The 16,806-nt window shown below is 43.0% G+C and overlaps 1 protein-coding gene across 1 annotated transcript; it reads right to left on the bottom strand.

The window, feature by feature from the left end:
* Positions 1–1,988: 1,988 nt before the first annotated feature.
* On the bottom strand, positions 1,989–3,029 carry LOC133905358 (uncharacterized). Its single transcript, XM_062347124.1, has 2 exons — positions 2,676–3,029; positions 1,989–2,517 (listed from the first exon to the last, which is right to left on the bottom strand). The coding sequence occupies exons 1-2, from the start codon at positions 3,000–3,002 to the stop codon at positions 2,341–2,343; spliced, it is 504 nt and encodes a 167-aa protein (XP_062203108.1). The 5' UTR covers positions 3,003–3,029; the 3' UTR covers positions 1,989–2,340.
* Between the last annotated feature and the right edge of the window lie 13,777 nt (positions 3,030–16,806).

Genomic DNA, 16,806 nt, shown 5'->3' on the forward strand with positions numbered 1-16,806 from the left:
TCCACTTCTTGCTTGAGCTCATCATTCTCTTATGCAATGAGGTTGTTAGGTGATTTTACAACATTCTTAACACAAATCTCACTACAAAGGGCTGAGCTAGATAAATCAATCAAATCATCGTAAGAAGTAGAAGCATCTACCTTAGGATTGAAATTAAATATAGAGATAGATTGATTCAAAAGGATCTTAATTTGAGATTCAATGCACTCAAATTTAGCCTTAAACTCTTCATGCTCCTTGTTATCCTGAAACATGTTAGTCCCATGTTATAGGGATCGGTGACGTCCTAAGAAGAGGGAGTGAATTAGGACACTTAAAACTAATCAGCTCTAAAAACTTCACAAGATAAACCTATATCAATTTCTATCTAAATGTACTCTAAATTCATCTAGTGTGTCTACTCTACTGTTTAAAGGTTTGCAACCTATAGTCTATCCTAGCAAACTACTCTATAAATATAAACATGCAAGGATAGATTGCAAGAAGTAAATGCGAAAATGTAAAGATAGTAGATAGAGCAAACTCAACATATGGAATTTTTATTCCGTTGTATCGATAACATAAACGTCACCCCTAATCCACATTGAGTGGGTAGAGCCACCAAGCTAAGGTCTCACCACAAGCCTCTCTTCCGGTCATTTTGGAGCTTGAACCACCAAGGCAAGAGTCTACATGTCCCTATATAAGAGTCTTACCGTCGCTCCACACTAAGTCGGAGGGTCAACAAGCTTGAGCCACGAAGGCCTAAGGTGCCGGTGAGTTACCAAGACTTTAAGGCGCCAGTGTACCTCTCGGTACAAACTAGAATCACTCATTGATCCCTCTCTAGTCAACAACACCTAGACACAACACCCTCTAGGCCTATTATCACTAATCACTATATAATCTTATACTTAATTACTTTGGACGATCACTTTAATCACTTTGGTGGCTTGGATGTCTTCTCAAGTGTATATAAGCTTCTCTGAACTCCAGCTTACTCAAATGGCTGAGTGGTATGGGGTATTTATAGTCCCAAACCCGCGTACTAGCCGTTGCCCCAACGGCTCCAACAGACTATGAACACCGAATGATCCTGTGTAAACAGCAGTACGAACATTGGATCATCCGGTGTGTATAACAATACAAATTATCCGTTGGAACTCCACTCAAATCCATTTGTGAACACCAAATATTCCAGTGTAACCTTGATCTCTATCACTGAACCCTCCAGTGTGTAGACTTGAGCTTGACCGAGCCACTCTTCACTATGCAATAGTCTGGTTTGTATGACCCTCTCATCACCGGACCATCCGATGTGTACAACTTTTTAAACCTCTAAAACCCTTTTGAAAGATCCTCCAGAGAAGCTTCTGGTGTATTATCTTCATCGCCGGACTATCTGGTGAGTTCAAAGTTCTTCTGTATTGAAAAACTCATTCTTGAAAAATGCTCAGCAGTGTATATTTTTTAAACATCAGACCATCCGATGAAGTCTTCATCCCTCTATATAGAACCAAAAATACTCCGGTATATGCATTTTCTTCTGAATTCGTTCAATTCAAATTTTCTTAAATTCAGCTTTGGTGGCTTATTTATATATTGCATCTATAAGATATATTAAGATATATACTTGATAAATATATTAGTCCAATTAAATATGTTGTTACTAATTATCAAAATCACATATTAAAAAAAAACCATGTTCGCTACACCAGTAATACCGTGGGTCGTTAGGATGGTATTAACAGGTGGCAGAAGCAACAACAGAGACTAACGACAATGACACAAGAGCTTAAAGACTGGTAGTGCTCGTGCTGTGTGGCGTTGCAACACGCGGTGGGGAAAGTGCCAATATTGCGATCCATAATAGTGACTCGGACAACAACGATGATCTTCTCTCAATATCAAATAACAAGTAGGCAACTGAAGTGTGAATGCTAGATTTCAGTAAGCTCTTTTCATGCTGACACAAAAGGAGTGGTTCATTTTGTACAAGTCTGGTGATTTTGGAATAGCCTATTTGGGCGAACAAGAGTTACTGTGCTAGTAGAATAGGCGACATTAAGATCAAGATGTTTGTTGCTGAGGTTAACTAAAGCCTACATCCAGAGGCATCTCAGGATATGACTATAGGTGACTCCCTATAGTTATAACACCAGTCACCCAGGGTCGCTATATTGACATGGCCACAACAGCAATCTTCTCATATTTACGAGGAAGCCGAGTTATAAAAATCTGATACAGATTCTTCGGTTAATACAACTCCAAATCTAAACGTAACTGACTAGTACACATATTCTAACAAATATTCCAACACATTTCCAATAAAAGAGATCCCTGATCGAGTTGCCGCGAATCTTAGACCCTCTTCTTCTGAGCAGAAGATGCAACTGACGAAACTGCAGTAACCAGCTCTGGGCATGGGCAGAGGCCACGCAAAACTAAAGTTACAGCAAATACAAGGAACGGAACGTACAACAGGACCAGCTTCAGTGTTGCTCTCCCGGAACCCAACATCTCCCCAAATATTGCAGACTGAAATGAATACAGTTAACATTAGAAAATCGAGATAATTTAACTAATGTTACTGAGGTCTGGGATAATTCCACTGATTGACCGGTGGAATCGAATTGAAATTTTGTCCAAGAAACAAGAAGTAATTGCATTTCTCCTTATTTGAGCTAAATGGTTACCAAGTATGTAAGCATGTAGACGCCGGCAACGAGGGAGGTGGTGGCGACCCAGCGGCGGCGCGCGAGGATGCCGTAGAGGTTGGCAACGCAAACCGGCCAGAGTAAGGCGAGAGCGAGCCACACGAGGCCGCGGAAGAACGGCGGCGGGTCGGCCACTAGGTAGTGATCGAACTCGGCCATGAACCACCGGTAGATGTTCACGAGCGGCGCTGGGTAAAGGCTGCGCGGGAGGACGACCTGGGAGTCGAACAGCGGCGCCGCCACGGTAATGATGAGCGAGAAGAGCGCCACAACCGCGTCGACCGCCTTCGAGAAGATGGCCGCCATTGGGTTGTGCGGTGAGTTTGGAATGCTTGGTTTGGGGAGGGTCTGGAGTTGCTGTGCTTCTTGATCTGATCCGTTGCCAAAAATAAAAAACACCTCAAAAGTATTTTGACTTTCTCCTCCTAAAATTGGTTTTTTTATAAAAAAAACCCTAAAAATTTGGTTTTGTTAAAAAACACCTCAAAAATTCAAAAACATTTAAAAAAAATCACAATTTTTTTTAAAAAAACTAGAGACAATTCTAAGACCTTTTGTGAAATTTGTTTTCAAAAATAATATACTTTGTATCATATTTCATGGAGAGGAAGTTTGAAAAAGAAAGGAAAAACGTGCAACTCATTTATTAATTCGAGTTAAATGCATAGTTAATTATTTACTAATCCAAAAATCATGAAACTAATTTTTTTAGTCTTCTTACGTGATCCTCTATCTTCTAAAAATACATGAAATCATAAAATAGTTATTATAACGTGTAGAATTGAGTAAATATATTGCAGATAGATTAATTCATAACTAATCCATGACACCCCAAAATTAATGAAACCACTTTTATTAGTTTACTTAAATAATTATTTGTGTAGGAAAAATAATGGTAGATATGACAAAGTTAAAATAACATGAGTTAATAAATGAGCTACATATTTTTCTTTTTTTTTTTCAAATTTCCTCTCCATGAAATATGATGCAAAGGATATCATTTTTGAAAAAAACAATTCACAGAAGGTCTTATAATTGTCTCTAGTTTTTTTAGAATCTTTTTATGATTTTTTTTTTAATTTTTGAGAGTTTTTTTCAACAAAGTTAAACTTTTAAGGGTTTTTGAAAAACAATTTTTAAAAGAAAGTCAAAATTCAAATGACTTTTAGGGTTTTGTATTTTTCCTCTCTTTTGGAAGCAACGTGTCGATCACCTACCACGCCGTATCCGACTCCGGCGCCCTGAATGATGAGGTCGGTCGTGAGATCATCACGCTAGGCCAGCAGCTAATTGCCACGTTGTTTGTCCAATCAGGCGTTCGAATTTGACAAGACAAAGGTTGATTGACACCTATCCGATTTTCAAACTCGTGGTTTGAAAATGATGCTACTAGTCTGTTCTGTTTCGCGACAGCATTTGCACTCGTCCCAAGCTCCCATGTCAGCATCTTGTGCCAACGTAAAGTCTGTCGACAATTTGCAGAGTCGAGCATACAAATATTCATTTAAAGCAGGGTACAGGTATCTCTTATATAATAGCTAGTCATATTTTACCTCTATTAATCTTTTAAAAAAAAGATAATAACAATAATAATATGTTTAGTTATAATTCTAAGTATCCTAGCAATTTCTCTCGTGTTTTAAGTCATAAAGCTATTGTTAGATTAATTTAATATTAGTTCGAATCTGTTGTGAATCTCAATAGGTTATTCCTATTTCGATCCGACTAAGCTTGCTTTGTATTACTTGATTGGGAATTATTTCCGACTATACAAGCCCTAGTGTCACATTTTTTTTATGCATCCTCAGGGAATATTGCATTAAATACACATGACTTCTTAAGAGAGTTGAAACAATCATGACGTTTGTAAAGAGTGCTTTGAAATTCGAACCACCTTGCGACAGTGTCCATCACGGAACCATTATCAAACCTCTCTCCCTTATAAATAAGAAAGAATCTTGATGTTATCTTCATCCCTGCTCATGCATCTTCAAACCCTCTGCCTTCGAGCAAATTTTTTCCCCTTTCTTCCTCCAGCCCCCAAGTTTCCAATGGTGAGTTTTGGTAACTTGTGGACATCCTGGGAGATGTAAGATGCTCATATGTAGAAGTTAGAAAAGGAGGAAATGATCCCCTCCAAAAGTTCGATCTCTTGGAGATGTCGGTAGTAAGAGGAGGGGGAGGAGCTTCTGAGTCCAAACACCGGAGAGATCATTGTGTACGAGGCTTTCTTCCACTACGCCTTCCACCTCCCTGCTTCAGATTTCATCAAAAAATCCCCTCCTTCTATGGCATCGAGCTCGTCAATCTCAATACCAACTCCATCACCATGCTGAGTATTTTTGCTCACTTATGTGAAGCTTTTGTGCGGGGTGAGGCTGCTCGTGCTCCTCTTCCGCTACTTTTACAAGTTGAAACAATTTTCAGCTGCAAGAGTGGCAGGATCTACCGGCTTTCATCTTCGTGAAGACCTTGCTGGTGTATAAATCGATATCAACACCAAATTATCGTGGTTGGGATGGCACAAGCAGTGGTTCTATTGTGAGTGCCTTATTTCGAATGCCCTCGAGTACTGAGGCATCCAGGTGAAGCCAAATTCTTGCTGGCAAGAGCCTCTCAAAATGAGCAGCAACTTCAGGTACTCATAGACCGCATCATGGTCCATAAGGCTCGTGGTCTGATGGCCTGGGACGTGGTGATGGATTTGACACAGTGCCATATTAGCCCGTTTAAGTCTTGAGTACATCCGACATGGATGTACATGTGTAGCAAACATCCGGCATGTGTAGCAAACATCTCTCATAATAGACGTGACTTGCGGGAGGTTATCAATAACAACAGTGAGGAGCGTAATGAGGACGATCGACGCTACAACGATCATAGATCTCCAGGGCGGGATGGTCGATGTGGATCCCCTGTTCGAAAGGACAGACGTGACAATCCTCCTCCTCCGCTTTTTGAGGAATTCGACGGAGGTTGCAAAGTTTTCATACTAGAGCTTCGCTGGATACGGTGGCTCGAGAAGTTCAAGACGGGCTCAATCTAGAAGTACGACGGGAAGCTCAATCCCAATAAGTGGTTGCAGATCTATACCACCGTTATCCGAGTAGCGGGTGGCAATAACAATGTAAAGGCCAATTACCTACTAACCGCGCTTGATGGACCAACAATGTCCTGGTTGTTGAACATGCCTCCCAACAAGATCCAATCATGGGCCGAGTTGAAGGCTCAGTTCATAGCCAACGTCTATGGTACTTTCGAGCACCTAGGAACGGAGAACGATCTCCATCAACTCAACCAAGGAAAGGACGAGTCCCTCCGAGACTTCATTCGATGATTCAGTGACAGGCGAAACACGATCCCAGATATTTCTGACGAATCGGTCATCATCACCTTCAAGAGAGGCGTCAAGAACACGGATCTGGTCGGGAAGCTTGCTACTCGGAAGATCCAAACGGTCAAGGAGCTCTTTGAGTTGGCCGACAAATCTACAAAAAAAGCTAAAGCTCAAGCACATGCCAAAATCCCTCAGCCTAGCAAGGACAATCCTGACTCCTCGAAGAACGAGGGGAAGAAGGGCAAGCCTGGTGATAAGCGCAAAGGTCTGAACACGACTATAGCCACTGTCGATAGGAGCAAGTCGTACAACACCGGAGACAGGAAAGGCTTGAGTCGAGGTGGCAAGAAGTGGTGCCCGTTCATCAAACTAATTAGCATGACTTTGACGAATGCTACATCCTCAAAAAGAAGGTCGAAGAAAAGCTCAAAGCTGCAGCTGTCAAGCACCACGACAAACAGGTTAAGCAAGACGCTAAAGGTGACGAGCCCGACTTCAACTACCCTGACCAAAGTTTGGCACACATCTTCAGGGGATCCGCCACGTACGAGTCTTAAAGACAATACAAGGTGGTCGAAAGAAAAGTCAACCTAGCTCTCACCGGGCCTACTCGGTACCTCAGGTGGTCGAAAGTTCCGATTACCTTCAACCAATTCAACCATCCACCTGTGGTCCCACATCCTGATCGATATCCAGTCATGGTACAACCGACTATCCTCAACATCAAAGTTTCTCGAACCTTGGTTGATGGGGGTAGTTCACTTACCTCATCTTTGCCAAGACTTTAGACAAGATGGGGATTGAGAGGTTGGAGCTCAAGAAGGGAGTTGCGTCTTTCCACGGCATAACCTCTAATTCATTGACGATGCCCCTTGGCCAGATCGACTTGTTAGTCACGTTTGGCACACCCGACAACTTCCACACAGAGAGGCTTACCTTCGACATTGCGGATTTCGAGATAACATACAATGTGATCATAGGTCGCCCAATGTTGGGTAAGTTCATGGCTATCATTCACTATACATACCAAACATTCAAGATCCTAGGCCCTAAAGGGGTCATAAGTGTCAAAGGAGATCAATGAGCAGCAGTCAAGTGTGACAAGCAGGGCCTGGATATGGTCGAACACTTTAGTCAATCGTCAATTACCTCAAAAGGTGCAGAGTCGAAGCGCCAAAAGCATCAAGCCACCGGTGACTCTAGGCTCGTAAGCCTTGCTAGCACATCCCAGTCTGACGATGCCGCAAAGGAAGAGACCAACGACGGTGCCATGGATAAAAGAATTGATGGTGGTGTCAAGGCAGTGCCTCTCGACCCGTCTAAACCAGCCAAGATGGTCAAGGTTGGGGCTGGTCTCGATCCCAAATAGGAACTTGAGCTCGTTGCTTTTCTCCAAGCAAACCGAGATGTGTTTGCAAGGGAACCGTCCGATATGTCCGGGGTCCCTAGGGAAGTAATCGAGCATTGACTAGATGTTAAATCTGATGCCAAACCTATGGTGCAGAAATAGTGAAGATATGCTGAGGATAGGAAGCAAGCCATCCAGGAGAAGGTCGACAAACTCCTAAAGGTGAGCTTTATTCGAGAAGTTCATCATCCTACGTGGCTCGCGAATCCTGTCCTCGTCAAGAAGGTTAATGGCGGGTGGAGAATGTGTGTTGACTTCACCGACCTCAACAAATCCTGCCTCAAGGATCCTTTTTCTTCTCCCGCGCAATGATTAGATAGTCGACTCCACGGTAGGTTGTACGTTGCTGTGTTTTCTAAATACCTATTAGTATGGGAGTGAGGATGAGGAGAAAACTACTTTTACTACTCCTTTCGGTGTATTTTGTTATGTAAAGATGCCTTTTGGTTTGAAGAATGTCGGTGCTACGTATCAAAGATGTATCTAGAATTGTCTACAATCCCAAATTATACGCGATGTAGAAGCTTATGTCGATGATATTGTAGTCAAGTCTAGAACTAAAGATGCATTGATTAACAACCTCAAAGAAACATTTGACAACCTCAGGAAGTATCGCATGATGCTCAACCCTGAAAAGTGCACGTTTGGCATGCAGTCTGGCAAGCTTCTCAGCTTCCTGGTATCAAGTCGAGGTATTGAGGCTAATCCATGCAAAATCAAGGCTCTCGGCCAGATGTTGTCACCTTGAAAACTAAAGGAGGTTCAAAAACTAACAGGATATATAGGAACCTTAGTAGATTCATTTTCAGGATGGGCGAACGAGGGATACTATTCTTCAAGCTGCTGAAGAAACACGACCAGTTTGAGTGGACGAAAGAAGTGGAGAATGCCTTCAAGGAATTAAAAAGGTATTTATCGTCTGTGTTAATTTTTACCTCGTCATTCTTCAAGCTGCTGAAGAAACACGACCAGTTTGAGTGGACGGAAGAAGTGGAGAATGCCTTCAAGGACTTAAAAAGGTATCTATCATCTTCATTAAAATAGAGGATGTCTTTTTGTACATTGCAGCTACCCCACAAGTTGTAAGCACGCTTTTGGTGGTCGAATGGGAATGCCCCGAGAAAAAGGCTAAGGTCCAGAAACTTGTTTACTATGTGAGCGAAGTTCTACACGATGCAAAACTACGATACCTGCAAGTGCAGAAATTGCTTTATACAGTGTTGATGTCTTCCTGGAAGCTATGACACAATTTCCAGGCGCATTAGGTCACTATCGTGACGACGTATCCATGAGGTTATACGCAATAAGGAGGCTATTGGACGTATCGCCCAATGGGCGCTTGAACTCAATGAGTTTGACGTATACTATGCACCACACACAAGCATGAAGTCGGGAGTACTAGCGGAATTCATCACCGAATGGACAAGCTTTGACGAAACTAAGCCAAGTGTGATCGAGGACCACTAGACGCTCTTCTTTGATTGATCGCTCACGCTTCAAGGCTCAGGGGCTGGCATCATACTCAAATCTTCGACAGGCGGCAAACTCAGGTACGTTGTTCAATTATATTTTAAAGCTTCCAACAATGTTGTAGAATACGAGTGACTGGTAAATGGCCTCCTCATAGCTGTGTCACTTGGAAGCAGGTGACTTCTCATGAAAGGGGACTCACAGCTAGTTGTAAACATGGTGCAAAAGAAGTACCAGTGCTCAGACGACAACATGGAGGCTTACTTGTACGAGGTGCAAAAACTTGAGGAAAAGTTCAAAGGCTAGAAGTAACGCACATCAAAAGGAGTAATAAATCTAGTGCGGATGAACTTGCTAGACTCGTTTCTTTTTCGAGCACCGATGCCCATAGAGGTCTTCGTTGAGGAACTCCTCAGATCATCTGTCCCGATAGTTTGGCGAACGGATGTTGCTCAACTTGACCAGTAGTTTGGCCAGGTCAACGAGGCAGAAACCAGAGACACGTTAGCTGCACTACTCGAATGCGAGCTGATTTGGATGACTCTGTACCAAGCCTATCTCGAAGGTCAAGACATCCCTGACGATGATGCATCCACAGAGAAAATTGCTTGTAAGTCCAAGCTATACGTTTTTATAGACAACAAGCTATATCGGAAGGGGACTAACGAAATTTTGATGAAGTGGATCACTCAGGAAGAGAGCAATAAATTATTGTTCGATATCCATGGAGGCATGTGTGGTAATCATGTGTCTTATCACACATTGGTCAAAAAAGCTTTTCGCTAGGGATTCTATTGGCCAACTGTCGTCCAGGATGCTTCCGAGCTGGTCAAAAAGTGCGAGAGTTGCCAATTTTTCAGAAGGCAGACCACTTGACCGGCCCAAGCTCTGCAAACAATTCATCTTTCTTGGCCTTTCTCCATCTGGGGTTTGGATATCCTAGGACCGTTCCCAAGGGCCCAAGGCGGTTACAAGTTCCTATTTGTGGCTATCGACCCATTCACTAAGTGAATTGAGGTCGAACCCGTTGGGAAGATAACTGCAGAAGCGGCTAAGAATTTCATGAGGAGCATAATTATCCAATGCGGAATTCCACATCGGATAATTATAGATAACTATAGCTAGTTCAAAAGCGGGACCTTTATTGCATTCTATGAAGAATTCGGAATTACAACTTGTTTCGCCTCTGTAGCTCACCCCCAGAGCAACGGTTAGGTTGAGCGCGCTAATGGTATAGTCTTGCAGGGTCTCAAAAGTCAGATTTTCAACAGGCTGAAGGCCTACTCGAAATGTTGGGTGAAAGAGCTTCCCTCGGTATTATAGGTCATTCGTACCTCGACTAACAGGGCCACCGGTGAAACTCTGTTCTTTTTAGTCTACGAAGCCGAAGCAGTGCTCCCGACTGAATTGCAGTTCGGATCACCTTGAGTGGAAAATTACTTGAAAGAGGGGCAAGAGCAGTTATGAGTGGACGGCATCAATTTACTCAAGGAGTACCATGATCGAGCATCCATTCGAGTGACTAAGTATCAGTAAGCGTTGTGTAGATATCATAGTTGGAAAGTCTAGCCCAGGAGACTCGCTCCTGGAGATCTTGTCATACGAAAGGTTCAGAATCAGGTCCGGTGCCATAAGTTATCACCTAAGTGGGAAGGACCCCACATAGTAGTTGAAGTTACTCGACCTAGATCAATACTCAACCTGGATCAATTCGGTTATCTACTCCAAATGGTGAGATACTCGAGAACTCATGGCACATTGATCAATTCTGAAAGTTTCATTCATAGATAAGGTAAGTTACAGGTAAGTCGATTACATTCAATCACATTAAACTAACCTATTACATACGTGGAAAAATGTGAAGATCCACCACCTCCAAGAGTTTAGAAGCGTGTGGGCCCCTATTCGCCCTTGAACACGTCGATAAACCTTTTATATTCTCCCTTGGGGTGGCAGTTGATAACCCTGGGAATCAGACGCTGGCCAATATAAGGCCCAGGAAAGATGGCCAACGTGAGGACCCTGCTGGAGCTACTGACCGGCACCAGTGAGCCTGGTGGACCCTCCGCAGACCGCGGAGGTGATCTGGCGGTTCTTGACGGAGAAGACGACCACACTTTCTTTCCCCGTTGGGGGCTCGGGGCTTCATCGCCGAAAACTTTGTTAGCAGCCTGGTCAATGATCTCGTCATGATCACCACCAGCTTCATCCCTCTCCAGTGTCATTCGCATCTCTCATCGCGCGGCATAAGCGGCAATGAAGTGTTGCACCCGCTGGGAGAGGGGCCGGCCATCCCCAAGTGATTCTTTGTTCTCTCTTCCTCTGGGTCACTCACTCAATTCCTCCTCATTGGAAGAAATGATGATGATCCTAGGTGGAACCATGCCGAGAAGCTTTGGGTAGAAATTTCCCTCTTCTCTAATTCCTGAGCTCGACTCGGAAGACGGCGGTGGAGTGGAGGCCATGGCTTCAAGCTCTACAAGTTCTACCAGGCAAGGAAAAGGAAGGAAGGAAGGAGACAGAGTGGAAATAAACACCCTTAAGTCCTCTCTATTTATAGCTGCGGGAACATGTCATACTATGTAAACAGAGCCATCAAGTTCTGAAATGATAGTGTGCTCGAGAACGCCTTAGTCGTGCTGCGCGCCCGACAAAAGTCGAGGTGTCGTTGGAGAGTTATGACCTGTCTAATCTCTGCAAAGAGGGGTGGATGGTCATTATGACGCGTCAAATCAAAGGTTGCAGTGAAAATGAGCACGAACGGGAGTGGGTTTTTAATGATCACCTACCCATCTGCTCGAGTTTACTTGGTGACCACAACATAATTATAACCCAATGCTCAGGGGCTAAGCCCATTGAATATAGGGTTGAGAACGGTGTGTTCATGCTTACGCTCCACTCTCCACTCGATTACCACATCGAGCAGAGATTCGGGGGCTACATCATATTATTTCTATGCCTTTACTTCACTCTTTGTCTCTGGTTATCACACCATTCAGAAGGCTAAGAGCCACATCGTATAATATTAAGCGCTTATGCTCCATTATCTACTCGAATCTAGTCATTAACTAAGAGACAGGGGCCACATCAAGCATGGCACATATGCTCTACTCTCTGTTTCGATTATCATATCAAACAGAGAGTCGGGGGCTACATCTCATACTTTCAATGCTAGGGCTTTACCCTTCACTTTATTCTGTCATCGAGTAGAAGGTCAAGGGCTAACTATATTCCTTTAATGGTATAGGTATATTCTTTCTTACTCTCTACTCCAGAAATCTTCTCCTCGACCAGAGAGTCAGGGGCTGCATAATGAACACATCTGAGTTCGCCTGGAGAAAGGTAACGAGCTTGAGTTCCTATTTTGGATCTAGCACGAAGCCTATTCGGGCACACATGGATGGCTCTACCTTGTCCAATGGAACAATCTTGATATCGTCATTAGGTTCAGGAATTATCTTAGTCCTGGAGTGCTTGGGTTGCTTTTGTATGAAATTAACATCATACAATGGCAACTACTTGACCATATTAAGACTTTTCTGGTCACACTTCAAAGCCATAAACTTATCTTTGTGCACTATAATTACTCCTTTTGGCCCAGGCAACTTCAAGCACTGGTACGCGTAGTGGGCACTAGCCATGAACCTGGCCAGAGTTGGCCGATCGAAAATAGCATTGTATGCCTTCTCGAAACCCACCATGTCAAACAATTTTTTTTGTTCTAAAATTCTTGGGTGTCCCAAAAGTGATTGGTAGAGAGACTTGGCCAATAGGTGCGGCCGAAGAGCCTAGGATTATACTGTGGAAGGCATGCTTCATTGGTTCAATCCTTGTTCTAGGTACGTGCATAGCATCCAAAGTACTAAGAAACAAGATACTCGAAGATCTTCCACCATCGACAAGAAACAAGTTTTCCTAGCAATTGTTGATGGTGGGCTCAACCATGATTGAAAAATGAAAGGGGTGGCTAATTGAGTCGGTACAATTATTCTTGTTCAACGTGATCAGGATGTCTGATCACTTAAGGACCTTCGGTACCAAAGAAGTTATGGTACAGATCTCCCATTCGATACACTTGCACTATCGCTATGACTTGTAGGTGGCAGATTCTTCAAACATATGGTTGATGGTATGCTCACTACTCTAGAATGGCATATCATCATCCTCGTCATCTTCTTCATGTTGTCTTGGTTTAGAGTCAGAAGGCCTACTTGAGGACTTCGTTCTCATGTTCTTTTCCACCTATTTGAGCATGACACGACAAGTAGCCAAGTCATGTGTATCTCATTTGTGAATAGGACATCACCTTCTATTCAAGTCCTACTCCGATGAGAGTTTCTTACCTTGACAGGACTTGAAATCCTTGTCCTCAGTTATGTCCATAACGTTTAGCACCTCAACCTTCTTCTTCTTTTTAGATAGTCGGCTTTCTTCTAAAGCTTGCGCTTATCGGCCGATTTAGTGATCTCACCCTCCAGGCCAGGTTGAGGCATGTTTTCCCCGTTATCGAGGGAATAGCTCCATTTGACTGCTTCTGCCGCTGCAACATAGTGGTTAGCCATCTCGAATGGCTCCTTGACACTTTGAGGTGGACGCAAGGCCATGTCTTTAGTTAACCTACTGCTCCGCACTCCTTGTCGGAAAGCTCGAATTATTGAGGGGTCACTGATTTTGGGAACTATATTCCTGATGTTAATGAACCTCTCAATTAATTGTTGCAGAGTCTCATCATTCCCATGGTGGAGGCGATATAGGTCATCTTCGTTCCTATGATACTCATAGGTCCCCTAGAAGTTGGCCAAAAAAAGGTCACATAAGTGTTCCCACAAGTAGACCATTTCTACTAGCAAACTATTCAATCATGAATGAGTAAACCCTTCAAGCAATGTAGGGAGGTAATTTTGCATCATCTTCTCATCTCCTCCGGCTGCTTGGATAGTTGTTGTATAGATCTAGAGGAATTCTAATGTATTAGAGCTTCCATCATACTTCTCCAGTGTGCTGAGTTGACATCTATCCGGCCAGCGTACTGCTCGAAGATCAGGTGTGAAATCACGACACTCGTTAACCACCACAGTCCTTCTCCAGTAATCAGAGACATAGTTGATCTTAAGGAATTGTATTGACTTGATTTACAGAACTTGATCTAGCCTTTCTTGGAGATCAATCTCGATTTTCCACCCTATGGCATCATTGATCTCATAACATAGATCTCGATTAGGGTCGTCTCTGGGGGGTGTCGCTGATGTATTCGTCGGTCACAGGCATGCACCCTTTCCTAAGCTAGTCGAGCCTCTCTCCTCTGACTTAGGGAAACTGGGCTGGAACTATTTCGGTGTGTGCTATCTGACCGAGTGGTAGACACCACTACAGAAAAGGTCATCACCACTGGTTCAAAATTGACATCACTGCCGGTTTTTAACCGATAGTGAATTAGCCGCAGTGATAATCCATGATGGCCATGTCTTCAGTTAACCTACTAATCCACATGTATTTTTATGCTTGTCTTTTTAAGAACCCACATTGATAAATATTTATCACTACCGGTTTGAAATACGAACCAGTTGAGATAAATATTACCACTGCCGGTTATTAAAGGCGCGTCTTTTTAAGAACTGGCAGTGATAATTTGAACATCACTGCTAGTTTGTGTTATGAACTATCAGTGATATATCACTACTGATTAGTAACATGTATAGGCTGTGATAACCACTATCAGTGTCGGTTCTTACTGACATGACCTTTTTTGCATACTTGGAGCTTAAGAATCGGTAGTGATATATTATCACTACTAGTTATTTTTGAATCGGCAGTGAAGAGGGGGTGCGGATAACCCTTTCTATGGTAGTGAGATCTTGCCGAGGTTGAGGCTTATGTCTAATGTTGTGCATCAACGATAATCCCAGCAATGTCTTCCAACCACCGCGCCCCTTCTGGACTATTTAACACTCCTTGAGGCAGATTCACGACAGTAGAGTCCACACACATTTTAGGTACTGAGCAGTACTGGAGGCAAACTGTCCACCATTGCCTTGTCAGCCCAACAAGCTGACAATTAAATAGCGAGGCAACATCTGGTGATCTTTGCAACATTGGTCTCCGTCTTGGACGTGTGCTGGTGACGGGAGTTTTTATCAAGTCGATTCTCCTCATGGAGCTCCGTCATCACTTCTACTTGCGATAGGGATCTCATGACCAGGACTAATAGTCGTCAGGTCATCCTGCTAGCCAGCAGAGAGTGCAATGACATCGTAATCTGACATGGTATCTTCGTCAGAGGATGCATCGAACTCCTCGAAGCGAGAATTATCCTCCAAAATCTCCTTCTCTATATTGGTGATTACTCGTTAGTGAAAGTTGTCAGAATTTGAGGCCGTAAGTCGAGTTTTTTGACCTACTAACCGTACTATCACGTGAGTGATCATCTTGATCATCAAACCCTGGGGCTTGATGGTTGAAATTCGCCATCAAAGATTGATGAACTTCTATCAACTTTTCAGGCTTCACGTAGATATTGCGTCCAAATTCATCGTAGAACGCGTCATCAGTGTAACCCCTTGCCAGATGCCTAGTTGATGAAAACATGTCTTGTCATATCCCCATGGACAATGCTAGTTATCGACATTTGATTATGCAAACACTTATTTAAAGTAGGGATACCTTATCATCAACTGTGCTATCAAAGAGGAGGACACAAAATTTTATACAGGTTTAGGCCTCCCTTCAGATAACAGCCCCACATCATGTTATGCCTTTATTAATCTCAAGAAAAAACAATTACAATGGGGATGTGTCTAGATTTAATCCTAAGGATGTCGGCAAGTTCTCTCATGTTCTAAGCCCTGAAGCTATGGTCGGTGAATTTAATCATGGCTCGAGTCTGTTGTGGATCTTAATGGGTTATTTCTGCTTCTATTTGACTAGGCTTGCTTCGTATTGCTTGGCCGACTTCTAGCTTCCAACCTTGCTTGGCTCAATTGATCCCCCTCTCCTCTAGATAAACCCCTTCCCCTCCTTATATAGAAGGGTCAGGGAGATATACCATACTCAGAGTCTCTAAGTGTAACCTTCTCGGATTGTATTACTTCTGAATATCTGGAAGACTCCCTCCTAATCCGGGGATGGTTTCCATGTAGAACAGGATTAACTTCCTGAAATATTGGTACATGCCTCATTTACCTCATGGGAGTTATGAAACCTACCGTATTGATTAAGGACACGCGTTCGATGGATATCTGTCTCTTAGATGTACTGTATTTCTTGTAAATCCTTTAATTATTGATTATCAAACCTCATCAGTGTCATGTAGGATCAAAGGTGACATGGCAATAGGGTCAAGGCGTGAAAAGTACAGATACCTAGTGCTTCGCAAGAGCTTGTACAATAAGGCCACACAGGACTATATACCCAGCTATGTCAGCATAGTCCTAGGTGGAGGAGGGAGAAAGGAGAGATAGGGAGATGACCTAAATGATGGAGAAGAAAGAGAAAGAGGAAAAGGGGAAGGGTTGGCCAACATGTTAAAGACAAATTGTTGAAGAGACTATATTAATTGTCTCTAAGATTATGTGTCACATATTAGAGACAATAGATGTCTCCTCTGTTTAAACATGCTCTAATACAAGGGACAACCAAGTTGAGCAACCTAAGGGAGATAGGAAACCACCAAGGGAAGGTAGTGCCCACCACATGTTCTTTTATACATATTTTCTACAACTAAGTGTTTATTTCTCCCTCAAACACCAAATTTTTTCTTCATCACTATCTTCTTAAAGTGTGTGCCAAGGGGCGAGGTAAGAAAAATTCATGTGCTTCCAGAGCCTCAAACACCTATACCTATCAATTGAGGTTAGTTTATGTTGGATTTATATTAATTTTGTAATGTAATTTCAAGT

The sequence above is a fragment of the Phragmites australis genome, chromosome 22 (assembly GCF_958298935.1).
Source record: "Phragmites australis chromosome 22, lpPhrAust1.1, whole genome shotgun sequence".
Taxonomy (NCBI): domain Eukaryota; kingdom Viridiplantae; phylum Streptophyta; class Magnoliopsida; order Poales; family Poaceae; genus Phragmites; species Phragmites australis.